This window comes from Dendrobates tinctorius, unplaced genomic scaffold, assembly GCF_039654945.1.
Source record: "Dendrobates tinctorius isolate UK_male_01 unplaced genomic scaffold, ASM3965494v1 ptg000230l, whole genome shotgun sequence".
Taxonomy (NCBI): domain Eukaryota; kingdom Metazoa; phylum Chordata; class Amphibia; order Anura; family Dendrobatidae; genus Dendrobates; species Dendrobates tinctorius.
Genome location: NW_027361897.1, coordinates 11740609 through 11758267, shown reverse-complemented (window position 1 = coordinate 11758267; position 17659 = coordinate 11740609). Strand labels below are relative to the sequence as shown.

The 17659-nt window shown below is 46.2% G+C and overlaps 1 protein-coding gene across 1 annotated transcript in view; it reads left to right on the top strand.

The window, feature by feature from the left end:
* Positions 1–17659, top strand: part of LOC141059709 (scavenger receptor cysteine-rich domain-containing protein DMBT1-like) — a 149517-nt gene that overhangs the window by 85525 nt on the left and 46333 nt on the right. Inside the window, exons 16-18 of the mRNA XM_073555826.1 lie at positions 8837–8996; positions 9359–9573; positions 10090–10228. Coding sequence (XP_073411927.1) covers positions 8837–8996; positions 9359–9573; positions 10090–10228 — 514 coding nt within the window. The remainder of the gene's footprint in view (positions 1–8836; positions 8997–9358; positions 9574–10089; positions 10229–17659) is intronic.

The following is a 17659-nucleotide window of genomic DNA, read 5'->3' as shown; positions in this document are numbered from 1 at the left end:
GCTGGCACATTTTAACTATGATTATTTTTCTTTCTGATATTATCATAGAATCGTAGAGTTGGAAGGGACCTCCTGGGCCATCTGGTCCAACCCCCTGCTCAAAGCAGGATTCGCTAAATCATCCCAGACAGATGTCTGTCCAGCCTCTGTTTGAAGACTTCCATTGAATGAGAACTCACCACCTCTCGTGGCAGCCTGTTCCACTCATTGATCACTCTAACTGTCAAAAAGTTTTTTCTTATATCTAATCTGTGTCTCCTCCCATTCAGTTTCTTCCCATTGCTTCTAGTCTTTCCTTGTGCAAATGAGAATAAAGATGATCCTTCTACAATGTGACAGCCCTTGAGATATTTGTAGACAGCTATTAAGTCTCCTCTCAGTCTTCTCTTCTGCAAGCTAAACCATTTTTTTATCATATGTACATACAGTAAAGGATGATGGAGATGGTATTGTTTTTTTTTTCTTTTTTTTAAATACCGGAAATACATCAGGAAACTGAAAGAAGGACATAAGTCGTAGAAAGACAGATGTGATGGTGTTATTTTTGCTCCCTTATACCCTTTCTTATTTCTCTTCTAAAACAAATTACACATAACTATAAGTTCTCTTTCTTAGTACTTGTATAAAAGGGTGGGTCTGTGAACATTTACCACCTACAGGACCCACTGCAGAAATCCGCAGTAATCGCAATTAAATTAGTTTTATGTTCCTCATTAGGATGAAATGGTAATCATGCACGTACACTACCAAGGGGAACTTTGGTAAGATTAGATACCGGAAATGCTTGTTTTTGCATTAGCTATCTCTCGCTTTCCATTTTCGACCCTCGTCATCTTGGAATTTTACAGTGGCTTCTTTAGCTACTAGGTGTCAGTCCTCCTTCTGGGAATGAGCAACACGTCTTTTACTGGGATAGCTATAACTAGAGCACCCCATGAGGACTTTATGTCCAATGCCTTTTGCATTTATTTTAATGCCATTAGCAAGATAGATTGTTTCTTTGTTATTTAAAGGGGTTTTACTATTTGAAAAATCATGGCCCTTAAGGCTTTCATACAAATAAGATAAGAAACACAAGCACTCCCCTTCTTTGGGTCCAGCACAGGCACCCAACCGCTATTTCTGGTCTGATAGCAAGACTACAGTGCACTTTACAGCTTCAGACAATCACTGAGCTCAGCAGCTTATGCTATCTACACCCAAAGAGAAACTGTGCTCAGTGATCGGTTGCAGCGGTGATCTCACCACTGAGACGGAAAAACACAGACTTTGGAGCAGCTGTGAAGAGCTGATGCTGAACTCTGGGAAGGTGAGTACTTTATTGTTAAATTATATATATTAGCCTCAATTCACATCTTCTGTACACGTCCATGTGCTGTCCGTTTTTCAAACAGACTGCACACTGAATCATAGAGTTTAATTGATCCATGTACACATCAGTTTTTAATATATTTCTGTATTTCTAATCTGTGATACACAGAGCAAGCCCTATTCTTGATAGTTTTGTGGATCAGACTCAGCCATTAAAGACTATGGGGATCCATTAAACACTGATAAAACTATTATTATGAAAGTATGGTCTCTGTGCAGTAATAACCTACAATAATTCATCTCTAGAATAGAAAGGAACAAATATGAACCTAGCACTCAATTTAAAGGTATTTGTAAGGCGGTTTATTGTAGTACACGAAAAAAGATGTTTCGGTCAATGTGACCTTCTTCAGTTACGTGTGGTATATAGATTGTGTAGAGCTTATAGGCATCTATCAGAAAGGACGATGGTGCTTTAGGCATTGAGGAGAATGATCTCTCTAAGGTAATGAGCTTGTCAGTATATAGGAGAGGGGCAAACGTGCCTCCAGATGCGGTGCCCACCTTTTTTCGTGTACTACAATAAACCGCCTTACAAATACCTTTAAGTTGAGTGCTAGGTTCATATTTGTTGCTTTAACGGTTTGGGAACCTAACCTTAGCACCATCTTGAGTTGTGCTCACGGTGTTCTTTCTATAGAATGTAAAGGAAACCTGTCATGTTCCCAAATGCTGTTAATCTGCAGATAAGGGATTAATCTGCAGTTAATATTGTTGTAAAGCTGCACTGAGAGCCCCACTGCCAGGAGTAAATTATCTTTATTCCTCCCTGCAGCTTTCAGCTTTGGGTATGCTCACACTGGCATATAACAACAGAAATACAGCCTGTCCGGCTCAAATGAAAATAAACATTCCATACACAGTCCTGCCCAGGTCCTCTAGGACAACACATACGGCAGGTCTCGCAGGAGCTAGCAATCTGGAGGCTTGCTTTCCTCCACACACATGGACAGAGAAAAACTGGCTGGATATTCAACTTCCCTCCAGCAACATCCTGGAGGTGGAAATATGGTGGGAAATCTGGAGGAGCTCGCTGGAGCAGTTACTACCGCCGCTGCCCAGTGAGCTGCCTGAGCCTGCCCTCAGCCCTGCCCCTGGAGGACACTAGTCTGTATGGTACACAACACAGGCCAACACCAGGTCAGTTGTTTTGATATTCTGTATGTGCATTGCTGCTGCCTATTGGGGGCCTGTGTGTGTTGTGCTGCCTACTAGGGACCTGTGCAGTGTGCCTGCGTAATGGGGACCTGTGCTGCTTATTGGGGACCTGTGCTGCCTATTAGGGACCTGTGCTGCCTATTAGGGACCTGTGCTGCCTATTGGGGACCTGTGCCTGCCTATTGGGGACCTGTGCCTGCCTATTGGGGACTCGTGCTGCCTATTAGGGACCTGTGCCTGCCTATTAGGGACCTGTGCCTGCCTATTAGGGACCTGTGCTGCCTATTGGGGACCTGTGCTGCCTTATAGGGAACAATGCTGCCTATTGGGGACCTGTGTCTGCCTATTAGGGACCTGTGCCTGCCTATTAGGGACCTGTGCCTGCCTATTGAGGACCTGTGCTGCCTATTGGGGACCCGTGCTGCCTTATAGGGTGCAATTCTGCCTATTGGGGACCTGTGCCTGCCTATTAGGAACCTGTGCCTGCCTATTAGGGACCTGTGCCTGCCTATTAGGGACCTTTGCCTGCCTATTAGGGACCTGTGTCTGCCTATTAGGGACCTGTGCTGCCTATTAGGGACCTGTGCTGCCTATTAGGGACCTGTGCCTGCCTATAGGGAACAATGCTGCCTGCCTATTGGGGACCTGTGCCTGCCTATTGGGGACCTGTGCTGCCTATTGGGGACCTGTGCTGCCTATTGGGGACCTATGCCTGCCTATTGGGGACCTGTGCTGCCTTATAGGGAACAATGCTGCCTATTGGGGACCTGTGCCTGCCTATTAGGGACCTGTGCCTGCCTATTGGGGACCTGTGCTGCCTATAGGGAACAATGCTGCCTATTGGGGACCTGTGCCTGCCTATTGGGGACCTGTGCCTGCCTATTGGGGATCTGTGCTGCCTTATAGGGAACAATGCTGCCTATTGGGGACCTGTGCCTGCCTATTGGGGACCTGTGCCTGCCTATTGGGGACCTGTGCTGCCTATAGAGAACAATGCTGCCTATTGGGGACCAGTGCTGCCTATTGGGGACCAGTGCTGCCAATTGGGAACAATGCTGCCTATTTGGGACCTGTGCTGCCTATTTGGGACCTGTGCTGCCTATTGGAGACGTGTGCTGCCTATAGGGAACAATGCTGCCTATTGGAGACGTGTGCTGCCTATAGGGAACAATGCTGCCTTTTGGGGACCTGTGCTGCCTATAGGGACCAATGCTGCCTATTGGGGACCAATGCTGCCTATTGGGGACCTGTGCTGCCTATTGGGGTCCTGTGCTGTCTATTGGGGACCTATGCTGCCTATTGGGGACCTATGCTGCCTATTGGGGACCTGTGCACTGTTCTGATCTCATTCCAATTTATTTTTTTTTTTCAACTGTTTGACTGCGCCCCTACTTGTATATATTTGAGGAAAAAGTGCGTGTAAATGGGTGTGGCTTAAAATGGGTGTGGCTTTCCTACACACAAACACAGAACCTGTTGTTAAAAATTTGAATCCCACCACTGGATATGTGGATCACACATCCCCATAAAAGTCTATGAGTGCGTGTGAAATATCAGACTGCAGTTTGATGTCATCAGAGTACAGTCTAGCGTACACTCACAGACAATGGAGAAGAGGGAGAAATTAAGTTCTCCTTCTTCTCCGTACCTGTGCTGTGATTCTCTCATGCGAGAGAATCGGAGAACACTCAGATGACACTCTGATCAGTGATATAGTTTGATCCGAGTGTCATTAGCATAATCAGGCCGATTCTCTCGTATGAATCTACACCACTGTGAGCGTACCCTTTTAGTCAATGAGGCGCGACCGATGCTGCTTCAGTCACCACTTAGTACATAGTGAGTGATGACTGTAACCATGCCCTAGCACTGACTGACAGCCGACTCACCAGTGTATGACCTAAATTGCCAACACTAATGTTGGAAAAGATGGCACAGAGGCCACCACTTCTTGGTAAGTATATAAAGCCCATCGACTTAATGAAGACTGGTGCTCGGTTGTTATAAGGGCTGGGATAAGAGCTAATGATAGGTAGAAGATTCATTCAATAGCATATGTTTCCCTACTGTTAGGCTATGTTCCCAAGGTCAGAAATCGTCAACACTTTGGACGCAGCACATGTCTGCTGCGTCCAAAGTGCCGCTGGCTTTTGAACATACGTGATTCCACATGTGTTCACTGAACCATACAGAATCACCGCGTCCCATACATTGTATGGGTGAAATTTATTTTGCGGAGACATGCTGCGGTCTGGAAAGATGCGCCGCATGTCCGTCTCCGCGGATGATCCGCAGGCGCCGCTACATGCATAGCGGACATAGGATTTCTTGAAATCCCATCCACTATGCTGTAACATCTGGATAGGATTTCTTGAAATCCCATCCACTATGCTGTAACATCTGGATGCTGCGGGTTGCATGCTGCAGATGTACACGGAGTCCAACCTGCAGAGTTTACTGACCGTGGGAACATATCCTTACAGTCGCAGCCTGAAACTCGCCTCCATCAGGGATGTCCTGTGGTTTCAGAGTTCAGACTGATTTAAAGTCAGGCATACTCCACCTCACTGTCTTTCTCATAGGTTCCATTTCAGTGCTTTAAACGTCCTTACTGGTCTCTTGTTCTACTTCTTTGTCCTGTTTCAAAATATCAGAAAATGAAGGAAATGCCCACTCAGCCAATCACTTGGTTAGACAGGTCACTGCTGTGGCCAGAACGGGCATTTCCTGTCATTACATTGTCTACAGATTAGCCCATGAAGTGGAGACCTGTAGGAGCCAGGTAAGGATGGAATAGGAGCTGCAGGAGATTGTTGGGGTAAGTATGTAATCTTTTATTGTTTTATACCAGTCTGAACCATTTTACAAATATTTTTATCCACAGGACAACATGGGACGCCCTCGCACACCCAGGCCAGCGGGGTTACTCTGTACCGGGCCGGTGTCAAGGTGGGAAAGTGTCACAGCAGCAGTGACCCGGTCCGTGGCCCTGGACTCCCAATATCAATGGTAGTGGTGTTAATGGTGTTAAAGTTTATTAGGTAGTTCGTGACGCCACCCATGGTGTTTGGCAAGTAAGATGGTAATCCAACGCTGCATACAGATCCGCCGGGACTGATGGTGTGGTGCAGCAGAGATGGTATAGCTCCCCACAGGTGGAGCTGTAGTCCCAGGGCAGTGTAGGTGCAGTGGATGAGGAGAGGCGCAGAATGGTATGGATGCCGGTACCCAGGTGTAGTGGTGCTGGAATAACTGGAGGACACCAGAGTATGCGGTTCCAAAGCTTTACTCACTGTTTGCAGTTCACACAACTGCCTGCCTCCGTACTGTGTTCTCCAGGTCAGGGCTCCAGCCAACCTCCAGGCAGGATAGGATTCTCCCCTCCACACTCCGCCAACATGTACCTTACTGAGCGACTCCTCCAATGCGCCTTTAGGTGCGAAGCACTCCAGTACTTAGATACCCTGGAATGCCTCTCTCTAGGTGTTCCTAGTCTTTACTTGTATGACAGACAGCTGTAGCCTGCTCAGGGACTCCTCACTGCGTCCCAGCTCTCTATTCAGTTGCTGTTGTGTCACAAGTCTATGATGGGAGCAAGGCATTAGCGGATCACTACTCCTCCGGTGTCTGTTGCCGGACATAAAGTTCCAATCAATCTCGGGGACCGGGCCCCGGCCTTTTGCGCTCTCTGGACTGGAAGGGTTCTCTCTCTTTCTCAACCTGCTTCCCACCGTCCTTCTATTCTCCTTCGTTCCCATCTGTTCTCTCTCTCTTATGGAAGGTTAGGTTATCAATCTTATCAGTCTCTTTCTCTGGTCTTTCTCGTGCCAGCAGCCCAGATCACTGGGACCTGCTGCAGCACGTCCCTCAGACACCCATCTTCTCTCTTCTCTCTCCTCTAACCAACTAACCAATAACTTTCACTCTTCCCACTCTTTTGTATCATCTTACTCCACCCGCCTCCCAGCACATCTCGTGTTACGAAGCAGGGTTCCATGAGGGTTGCTCTGCTAACCCCCAGCATGAAGCTGTTAGGTGGCCCCACTGAACTATCCTGTGTGTGGAATGCAGGTGTGGAGTGTGGTCAGGAGTTCCCACCTTACCTGGATGGTGGGCACTACACCTTAGGAGAAGGTGCAGTACCTCTGTGGCGAATGAAGCCTCAGGGGCGCCACAAATGTCTTTAAATAATCTTCATAGTCTGGGTAGTGTTGAAGGGAAAAAATACTAAGGATAAGTGTGTTGCCCATGAAGCTCCAGTCGCCACAGACGTACTTCACCTCAGCCAGAGGTGTGGTACTCCGTTCTCGGGTAAGGAGGGGGCACTACTCAGGACCCAAACACTTGCATCCAACACCAGACCTCTCAGGCGCAGGGAGAGACTAGGTAGAGGGTGTGGGTGGAGGAAGTAGAGAAGGGGAGGAGTCAGAAAGTGTTGCCATGGAAACAGGAGTCAGTTGGAGGGAGAAGACAGTTGGTGCTGGGGACTGGAGGAGTGAGGAGCACATCCCTAGACTAGCACAGGGTGGGAGGAAAGAGGAGTGAAGAAGGGGTCCTACGCACACGGGAAGTGAGGAATCCACCCGTGGGGCCCGAATCCATGCCGACCATAGTCAGGTGGATGGACAAGATTGCAGTAGGGGACTGTTCCCAGACTAGTGGAGAAACTAAGGACTCAGCTAGCAAACCGGAGGCTGTAGCGACTGTATGTGCTACAGCCAACTCCATACACGTTTGCTGAAAAGGCAGCCAGATTAGGGTCAAGGGCACTAAGAGAACGTCGCCTGACAGGATCCGAGGCTGCTGGCTTGGGACACTGTGTGTGAAGGCGTCGGGCAGAAGAGTTGGGAGCCAGCGCAGAGAGACATCCAGGAAAGTAACATCAGAAGGGAGTTCTGGTACAGAGGACCCCAAACTACCTGATAGCTGGCTGGACCACCAACCTGGAGGACCCAGCACCTCAGCTGGGGATTGTAACTGGAAGAAATGTGAGTAAAAGTGTGAAGACTGCACCCCACTGTGTGCTCAGATTATTTGCTGCGCCATCCACTCTGCACTACAACAAACATCACCACTATCTTTAACATTATAAGTGCCCTGGGACTTAGCTCTACCTGTGGAGAGCTGTACCAACTCTGCTGCATCACCATCAGCCCCAATGATCTCTTTAATCAGAATCCATCCTTTCCTCAACCCTCAATCTACCAAAATGCTGGTGCATGCCCTCATCATCTCCCACCTCGACTACTGCGACATCCTTTTCTGTGGTCTCCCTGCTAACACCCTCACACCTCTCCAGTCCATCCTTAACTCTGCTGCCTGACTAATTCATCTTTCTCCTCGCTACTCCTCTGCGTCTCCCCTCTGCAAATCTCTTCACTGGCTCCCATTCCCTCAGCGTATCCAGTTCAAATTACTAATACTGACCTACAAGGCCATCTATAACCTGTCTCCCCCATATGTCTCTGAACTAATCTCCCGATACCTTCCCTCATGTAATTTCAGGTCCTCCCAAGACCGTCTTATCTCCTCCACACTTATTTGCTCCTCACCCAAACACCTCCAAGACTTCTCCCAAATTGCCCCTATCCTCTGGAATTCTTTGCCCCAACAAGTCCGACTATCAACCACATTTGGATCCTTCAGACGGAACTTGAAAATCCACCTCTTCAAGAAAACCTACAGCCTGCAATGACCCCGCAACCTCCTTCTCTCTCACCACTACCGGAGATATCACCTCAACCAACACCGGAACTGCAGCAACCCACCAACCTACTGTCTCCTTCCCCACCATCCGGTAGCATGTAAGCCCGAAAAGGCAGGGTCCTCTCCCCTCTGTATCAGTCTGTCATTGTTAGTTTGTTTACTGTAAGTGATATCTGTAATTTGTATGTAACCCCTTCTCATGTACAGCACCATGGAATCAATGGTGCTATATAATTAATAATAATAATAATAATAATAATAATAATAATAATAATAAGCAGCGTCGGTTATCCCTTGCCGAATACCTCAGGTGGCGTCACAAACTATATCTTATAAACTTTATTTCCCTTTTAACATCATTTTATTGGACGCCCAGTGCCATGGACTGGGTCACTGCTGTCGTGACACTCCCCTTAAGAACCGGCCCGGTACGGAGTATTCCCATGGCCCTAGCGGGCGCTCCATTAGGAGGACTGTGTGGTCTAGTTGGTGGTGAAGGCAAAGTATGGGCTAATGTACTCTTTTACTCCAGTCATTATTCTGCTGCTGGCTTGTAAATTTTATATTATTTAGTAAATGTAATTTATTACTGTTCTTTCAGAAAGAAATGACATTTACACATGTGGAGAAATATTAACGGGAAGCTCTGGCAGATTTACCAGCCCCTTATATCCCAGCGTTTATCCTCTCAATAGTCACTGTACATGGGAAATCCGAACAGCACCAAATACTTTTATAGAACTCATCTTTCCAGGCATGGAGTAAGTCTTGGTTGTGTCTCCAGATAAGGGGTTAATAATGATAATCTGCTGGTATTATTGATGACCTGATGTATAATGTGAGGTCCTCAGTATTTCCCACCACCTGCATATGCAATAAAATCTGTCCTTCACCTTATGTCTATCCTCACAACTATTTCTTAGCCAAGTACTGTACATCAAGGAGAAAATCAATGCTTGATCTCCAGGTCATAGCATTATAGTGGATGTTATAATCTCTGCTATTATTATTGAACTGTACTTTGCGGAATTCATATACAGGGGATATTATTGTACATGTGTGTATGTGATCTTTTTACTGTTTTACTTTTGTCGTATTTTTCCCTTTTTATTTTTTGAAACAGATTGGAAAGTTCTGAAAATTGTAATCATGATTCCGTGACCGTATATGATGGACCTCCTGGAAGTTCTATACTAGGGAGGATTTGCCAATCAAGAAAACACACATTTCATTCATCATCAAATATAATGACTGTTGTGTTCATAACTGATGGATCTGTACAAAATTTTGGTTTTGAAGCTTATTATAATACGTCAACTTCAACCAATTCAATGTCAGGTACAAGAATTCAAATGTATGAATAACAATACCCCATACCCCATAATCAGTGCAGTCACAGTGACCCCATTTAAAATTCCAGTAAAAGATTATTTGTCAGAGTGCACCCACCCCCTACACCCCCAGCAATCCAGTCTGACCCTATAAACTGTGCTATACCTTAGTTTTGAAGGGGTTGTTCGCTATTTATATTGCTAGTATTCTCATTGGAGATACTTTGGTGAAAATCTAGATGTTTAAATGCAGCAAATAACTAAAAGATCGCACTTTATAGGTTGCGTGTTTGTTTGCAATCTTTCACTATGTATTGACTGTATTTTTTCAAAAGCTTTGGAGCAATGAATACTGTATCGCAAATGAGCGCATAAGTAAAATTTGCTAATGACTGGAAGCCATCTTGAGACACAACTCCGTTTTCCTATTCTGCCTCACATGAATCTGTTTCTAAAATTAAATTACAATTTGACTGTCTTTAGAGATTACGCATTGATAATATTTGCTTTCCAAAATTTGCAGAGAAATGTGGAGGCATCTTTACAAATTTACAAGGAGTATTTCATTCACCCAGGATTGCTTCTCCAGATTCTGACTACTGTGTCTGGCACATCAATGTTAACAACAATTACAAGATTCAGCTTCAATTTTCACAGTTCCAGTAAGTGTGAGAATATAATTAAATAGTAATAAAATGATAGTTTATTTCTTCAAAAAATAGAAAAAATGTGAATGCATTTTAGTTATTTGGGTTTCTAGACTTAAAGGTGTTGTAGAATATACATAGTAACATAGTTATTAAGGTTGAAGGAAGACTTTAAGTCCATCTAGTTCAACCCACAGCCTATCCTAACTTGCCCTAACATGTTGATCCAGAGGAAGGCAAAAAAAACCCATGCGGCAAACAGTAAGCTTCACATTGGGGAAAAAAATTCCTTCCCGACTCCACATACGGCAATCAGACTAGCTCCCTGGAACAACGCAATATTAAGGAAACTAGTGTATATACCCTGTAATATTATACTTTTCAAGAAAGGCATCCAGTCCCTTCTTAAATTTTAGTAGGGAATCACTCATTACATCATCACATGGCAGAGAGTTCCATAGTCTCACTGCTCTTACAGTAAAGAATCCGCGTCAGTGATTATGTTTAAACCTTCTTTCCTCCAGACGTAGAGGATGCCCCCTTGTCCCCGTCACAGGTCTAAGAGTAAAAAGATCATTAGAAAGGTCTTTGTACTGTCCCCGCATATATTTATACATTGTAATAAGATCACCCCTAAGCCTTTGATTTTCCAAACTAAATAACCCAAAGTGTAATAACCTGTCTTGGTATTGCAGACCCCCTAGTTTCCTAATAACCTTGGTCGCTCTTCTCTGCACCCGCTCCAGTTCAGCTATGTCTTTCTTATACACCGGAGACCAGAACTGTACACAGTATTCTAAGTGTGGTCGCACTAGTGACTTGTATAGAGGTAAAATTATGTTCTCCTCATGAGTATCTATGCCTCTTTTAATGCATCCCATTATTTTATTTGCCTTTGCAGCAGCTGCCTGACACTGGCCACTAAATGTGAGTTTGTCGTCCACCCATACACCCAAGTCTTTTTCAGTGACAGTTTTGCCCAGTGTTTTAGAATTAAGCACATAATTATACATCTTGTTTGTTCTACCCAAGTGCATGACCTTACATTTATCCCCATTAAAGCTCATTTGCCATTTATCAGCCCAATCTTCTAGTTTACATAAATCCTCCTGTAATATAAAATTGTCCTCCTCTGTATTGTTTAGTGTCATCTGCAAATATTGAAATTCTACTCTCTATGCTCCCTACATGGTCATTAATAAATATGTTAAAAAGAAGTGGGCCCAATACTGACCCCCTGTGGTACTCCACTGCTAACCGTGACCCAGTCCGAGTGTGCGCCATTAATAACCACCCTCTGTTTCCTATCCCTGAGCCAACTCTTAACCCACTTACACATATTTTCCCCTATCCCCATTGATCGCATTATATGTATCAACCTTTTGTGTGGCACTGTATCACAAGCTTTTGAAAAGTCCATGTACACCACGTCCACTGCATTCCCTTGGTCCAGTCCGGAACTTACCTCTTCATAAAAGCTTATCAGATTAGTCTGACAGGAACGGTCCCTTGTAAACCCATGTTGATATTGGGTCATGAGGTTATTCTTCTTCAGATACCCCAGCATTGTATCTCTTAGAAAACCCTCCAGAAGTTAAGCTTATTGGCCGATAATTTCCAAGTTCAGTTTTTGTCCCCTTTTTGAATATTGGCACAACATTTGCCATACACCAGTCCTGTGGTACAGACCCTGTTATTATGGAATCTTTAAAGATTAAAAATAATGGTCTGTCTATGACTCTACTTAATTCCTGCAGTACTCGGGGATGTATCCCATCCGGGCCCGGGGATTTGTCAATTTTAGTGATTTTTTGACGCCACCGTACTTCCTGCTGGGTTAAGCAGGTGACATTTAATGGAGAATTTTTATCACTGATCATGTTATCCGTCATGGGATTTTCTTGTTTAAATACGTTTGAAAAAAAAGTCATTTAGCATATTGGCTTTTTCCTCATCCTCATCCACCATGTCACGCAGACTATTTTTAAGAGGGCCAACACTATAATTTTTTAGTTTCTTACTAGGGATGGGCGAATCTACTCGTTAGGACTCGTTACTCTGCGAGTAGTAGGGGACTCGCAGGAGTCGGTACTCTGCGAGTTTCCAAGCGATTACTCGCACAGTAACGAGTCCAATGCAAATCAATGGCAATCCTAGTTTTTTCAGAGTTTAATACAAGCAATCCTAGTTTCTTAGCGATTTTGTGTCCCGCTGTCAGCAGCGAGTCTTAGCGAGTCTAGGACTCCTATATACTGTATTCGGGACTCGCAGAATACAGAATATGTTAATTTTCAGAGACAGCCTAGTTTGTTAGGTGAGAAAACTGTGAAGAGCACTACTATGATTGGCTGCTGTCCATCGTGATGCCTATGTCATGTATCACAGGCAAGGCTGTATATAAACCCTGCCCCCGCCATTTTGGGCACATTCCTGTGACGATCTGAGCTAGTGCAGGGCGAGTTGGAGACATAGAGCAGATCTAGAGACTGTTAGTCAGTGTAGGACCTCAAGATTCCTCACATATAACACAAAAGTTCTTTTCAGAACTACCAGGACGGAGGAGTACTGTAGAGGACTGTAGGCAGGGAGAAAGGCAGGAACAGCCTTACAGTGCATACAGCACCATCCTCAGAGCTTAGCTTACTCACTCAGCTTCCATCAGAGCTGAAATCAGAAGCATAGCTGAGCAAATTTTCTTTTTTTTTTTCCACCAGATATTATTGGGGTCATATTTACCCCTGCAGCGTTATTGTTTCTGTGGCAGACCAGTGCGTTGCTGCTATCTATCCCACCAGCTAATAGCACGCACGCTGCCTGCTTGTGTGCACTAAACAATTTTTTCAGGGAGAGTGCGTTGCTTCTCTGCTAAGTTACAGCACGCACTTCACCCCAGAGCGGTGATGCAGACAGCACCACAGTCCACCTAGGTGACTGCCTTTGCGCACTAAACAATTTTTTCAGGGAGAGTGCAGGGCTTCTCTGCTACCAGCTAATAGCACGCACGTTACCTTCCTGCTGTGCCAATACGCATCACTAGCCTTGATTGTCCTCCTATTACAGTCCCCTGTAGTTATCCCCTTTGCACTGTGCATCCCCTGAGACTACAGCACGGGTCACATCACATCCCCCAGTGAAGAAGACCCCGGCCCGGTGCTGGGTACCACGGTTTCAGTGCGTCACAGACGCCAATGGTGACACAAGAAATCTCACTCTCTCCTAATCCAAAAAAGGGTACAGTAAAAGAAAATAGAAGAAATGACATCACATAACTCTTACCCATGTTTGCCTGCCCATCTTCTCCAGCGTGATCAAATGACGGGAACATACTTCTGGCGATGGACCTCCAAGCCATATTTCGCTGTCTTTCATCACCATAGCCAGGGTGGGTGGGCTGCCACAGCTGGGGCCACTCTTCAACCAGGCCGATCAGCCTCTCTGTATCACATCTGCTACACATCTTTGGTGGGCCTGTGTGTGCAGATCTGATTGCCCTGTGTGTGCAGATCAGATCGCCCTGTGTGTGCAGATCAGATCTGCCTGTGTGTGCAGAATATCAGATCAGCCTGTGCAGTAAATCGGTTAGCACAGGCGACTTCCTGTTTAGCTTCTAGCGTGATGTAGAAACGATTTTCTGTGCTTTAGGGATGAATTCTAAATCGCTAAGCTAGGGGCCACTTGCGAGAGTAAAGAGTAAAAAAAATGGCAGCACAGGAATCGCTGCAATACTCGCATCCCCATTCATTAACATTGGACTCGCTAGACTTGCAACGAATAGCGAGTTTCCGAGTCGGACTCGTTAGAGTCTAGCGATTCCGAGTATTTCAGGATTCGCCCATCCCTATTTCTTACTATTTATGTAGTGTGAGAATCATGTGGGAATAGTGGATGAGGGCAGGTATATCGCGCCCAGATACCTTTCCTATGTGGCCTAGTCTGGTCAGTATCACACCTGGTTACTAATGAATAATGGGAGGCGGCTATAAAAGGATGCCAGGTGGTTGTGTGAGTGTCTCAGCCTGGGGACACAGAGAGCCTGTCTGTGTGAGAGACACACGTGAGTGAAAGCAGTGCCCACTACAACTGTGGTTTGGCTGGACGGGAGAAGCCCGCCAATTGGTAGTTAGGTCGGATCTTGTTTAGTTAATGCCGGATAGGCAAGGATTTGTTTTATGTTTTATTTCCTTTATGCATTGCTTTCACCATTAATAAACCTGACCCAGTGTCAGTTATACCCGGACCCCGGCTGTGCGCCTGAGTTTCATGCTGAACGCACGTGACCTTTGACCCCAGCAAAGGCGATCCCGGAGTGTTTTATCACATTGTGGTGGAGAATGCGGGCATCACGTTGGAAGCATGAGCATGGAGGACGTGGTGAAAGTGCTGGTACAGTCCACCGCCGTCCAGCAAGAAGCTAATCGGGTGATGATGCAGGCTCAAGGAGCCCAAAAAAGAATCTATGATAGGGGCGCCAAGATCCGTACGTTTGCACCCGGAGATAGGGTGTTGATCCTGGTCCCCACGGTGGACAGTAAGTTCCTGGCAAAGTGGCAGGGCCCCTTTGAGATTAAGGAAAGAGTTGGTGAAGTAAATTACAAAGTATACCAGGCAGGTAAACGGAAACCTGAACAGATTTATCATGTAAATCTGGTAAAACCCTGGAAAGATCGGTCTGCCTTGTCAGCGGAGCTGGCCCGTCCCGTCTGCTCGCATACCGTACCGGAGGTACGGGTTGCAGAGACTCTCTCGGAGCGGCAATAGACTGAGGTCAGGCAGTTTCTACTTCACAACCAAAAGTTTTTCTCAGAAAAACCCGAGCAGACTACGCTAATGAAACATGACATCGTAACGGAACCTGGTGTCACAGTTCACGTAAAACCCTACCGAATCCCGGAAGCGCTCCGTGAAGCCGTTTCCCGAGAAATAAAGGCAATGTTAGAGTTAGGAGTCATTGAGGAATCGCACAGTGCTTGGTCCAGCCCGATTGTGCTAATTCCTAAACCGGACGGCACCATCCGGTTCTGCAATGACTTCAGGAAACTGAATGCGGTCTCAAAATTTGATGCCTACCCTATGCCCCGGGAAGACGAGTTAATAGATCGGTTAGGAAAAGCCCGGTATATTACGACCCTAGATCTAACAAAGGGGTATTGGCAGATCACTCTGGCTGAGGCTGCCAGAGAAAAGACGGCATTTGCTACGCCGGAAGGTTTATTTCAGTATGTGTATATGCCGTTTGGACTGCATGGAGCACCGGCGACCTTCCAGAGACTGATGGATCAAGTCCTGAGGCCACATAGGCGGTACGCTTCGGCCTATTTAGATAACATTGTCATTTACAGCTTGGACTGGGAGACTCATCTCCAGAAAATACAAGCTGTGATTGACGACCTGTGGGAGGCAGGTCTAACTGCGAACCCCAAGAAATGTCACATCGGGCTAGAAGAAGCCCGGTATTTGGGGTATGTAATTGGGAGGGGTATTGTTAAACCCCAGCTCGATAAGATTCAGGCGGTTCAGGACTGGCCGCAACCTGTCAACAAGATGCAGGTGCAAGCCTTTCTGGGGATCGCCGGCTATTATCGCCGGTTCATACGCAATTTTGCAGCCATCACTACCCCCCTGATGGATCTTACAAAAGGGAAAGACTCCGTCATGATTAAATGGAGTTTAGCGGCTGAAGAAGCCTTCCATAGCCTAAAACGGGCACTTTGCTCTCAACCAGTACTGGTGACTCCGGACTTCTGCAGCGAGCTTGTGGTACAAACGGATGCCTCTGATACCGGTATCGGGGCCGTACTGTCACAAGTGAGGGATGGAGTGGAGCACCCAGTCCTCTATCTCAGCAGGAAGCTGAACAAACATGAGCAAAGGTATGCAGTCGTAGAAAAAGAGTGCCTAGCCATTAAGTGGGCTCTAGAGGCCCTCAAATATTACCTGGTGGGCCGAAAGTTCAGGCTGATCACTGACCATGCCCCTCTCAAGTGGATGCACATCAAACTGGAGCAAGTTCAGAAAAGAGCGACCAGAATGGTGACCGGTCTGCAAACCCTGTCTTATGAGGAAAGGTTGCAGGATTTGGGAATGTTTAGTTTGCAAAAGAGAAGACTGAGAGGAGACTTAATAGCTGTCTACAAATATCTAAAGGGCTGTCACATTGTAGAAGGCTCAACTTTATTCTCATTTGCACAAGGAAAGACTAGGAGCAATGGGATGAAACTGAATGGGAGGAGACACAGATTAGATATTAGAAAAAACTTTTTGACAGTTAGAGTGATCAATGAGTGGAACAGGCTGCCACGAGAAGTGGTGAGTTCTCCTTCAATGGAAGTCTTCAAACAGAGGCTGGACAGACATCTGACTGGGATGATTTAGCGAATCCTGCTTTTAGCAGGGGGTTGGACCAGATGGCCCAGGAGGTCACTTCCAACTCTACGATTCTATGATTCTATGATTCTATGAACAAGGAACGGAATAGCCGGGTGACCCGGTGGTTCCTTGCCCTACAGGCCTACACTTTTACGGTGGAGCACCGCCCAGGGGTACAGATGGGGAATGCAGATGCCCTGTCCCGAGTGCACTGTTTGGCGGGTGTCATTGCTCGACCGGAGTGGTCTGAGCAGAGGGGGGGGATATGTGAGAATCATGTGGGAATAGTGGATGAGGGCAGGTATATCTCGCCCAGACACCTTTCCTATGTGGCCTAGTCTGGTCAGTATCGCACCTGGTTACTAATGAATAATGGGAGGCGGCTATAAAAGGATGCCAGGTGGTTGTGTGAGTGTCTCAGCCTGGGGACACAGAGAGCCTGTCTGTGTGAGAGACACACGTGAGTGAAAGCAGTGCCCACTGCAACTGTGGTTTGGCTGGACGGGAGAAGCCCGCCAATTGATAGTTATTTTTGTCACTTATTGCGCCCCCTACAGCTCTGTTTACCCATAGTGGTTTTCTTTTATTTCTAGCATGTTTATTCCCATACGGTATATATTGTGCACAAGTCCTATTCAGGATGCTAATAAACGTCTCCCATTTTCTTTGTGTAATTTTATGTCTCAGGATATCGTCCCAGTTAATTGCACCAAGATCATCTCTCATCCGTTGGAAATTTGCTTTCCTGAAGCTTAGTGTCCTTGTAACCCCTCTACTACACATCTTATTAAAGGATACATGAAAACCTATTATTTTGTGATCACTATTACCCAGGGGTGGATTAAGGGTAGCCAGGGCCCGGGGCAGTTCAGACTCTGTGGGCCCCCCTCGTCACGTGACGGGGGTCACGAATCGTAGAGCCACACACTACATAGAGAATAATGGGGCCTCCGACACCGACCTCCACCCGCAGAGCCGCACTCCACATAGAGAATAATGGGGCCTCCAGCACCGACCTCCACCCGCAGAGCCGCACTCCACATAGAGAATAATGGGGCCTCCGACACCGACCTCCACCCG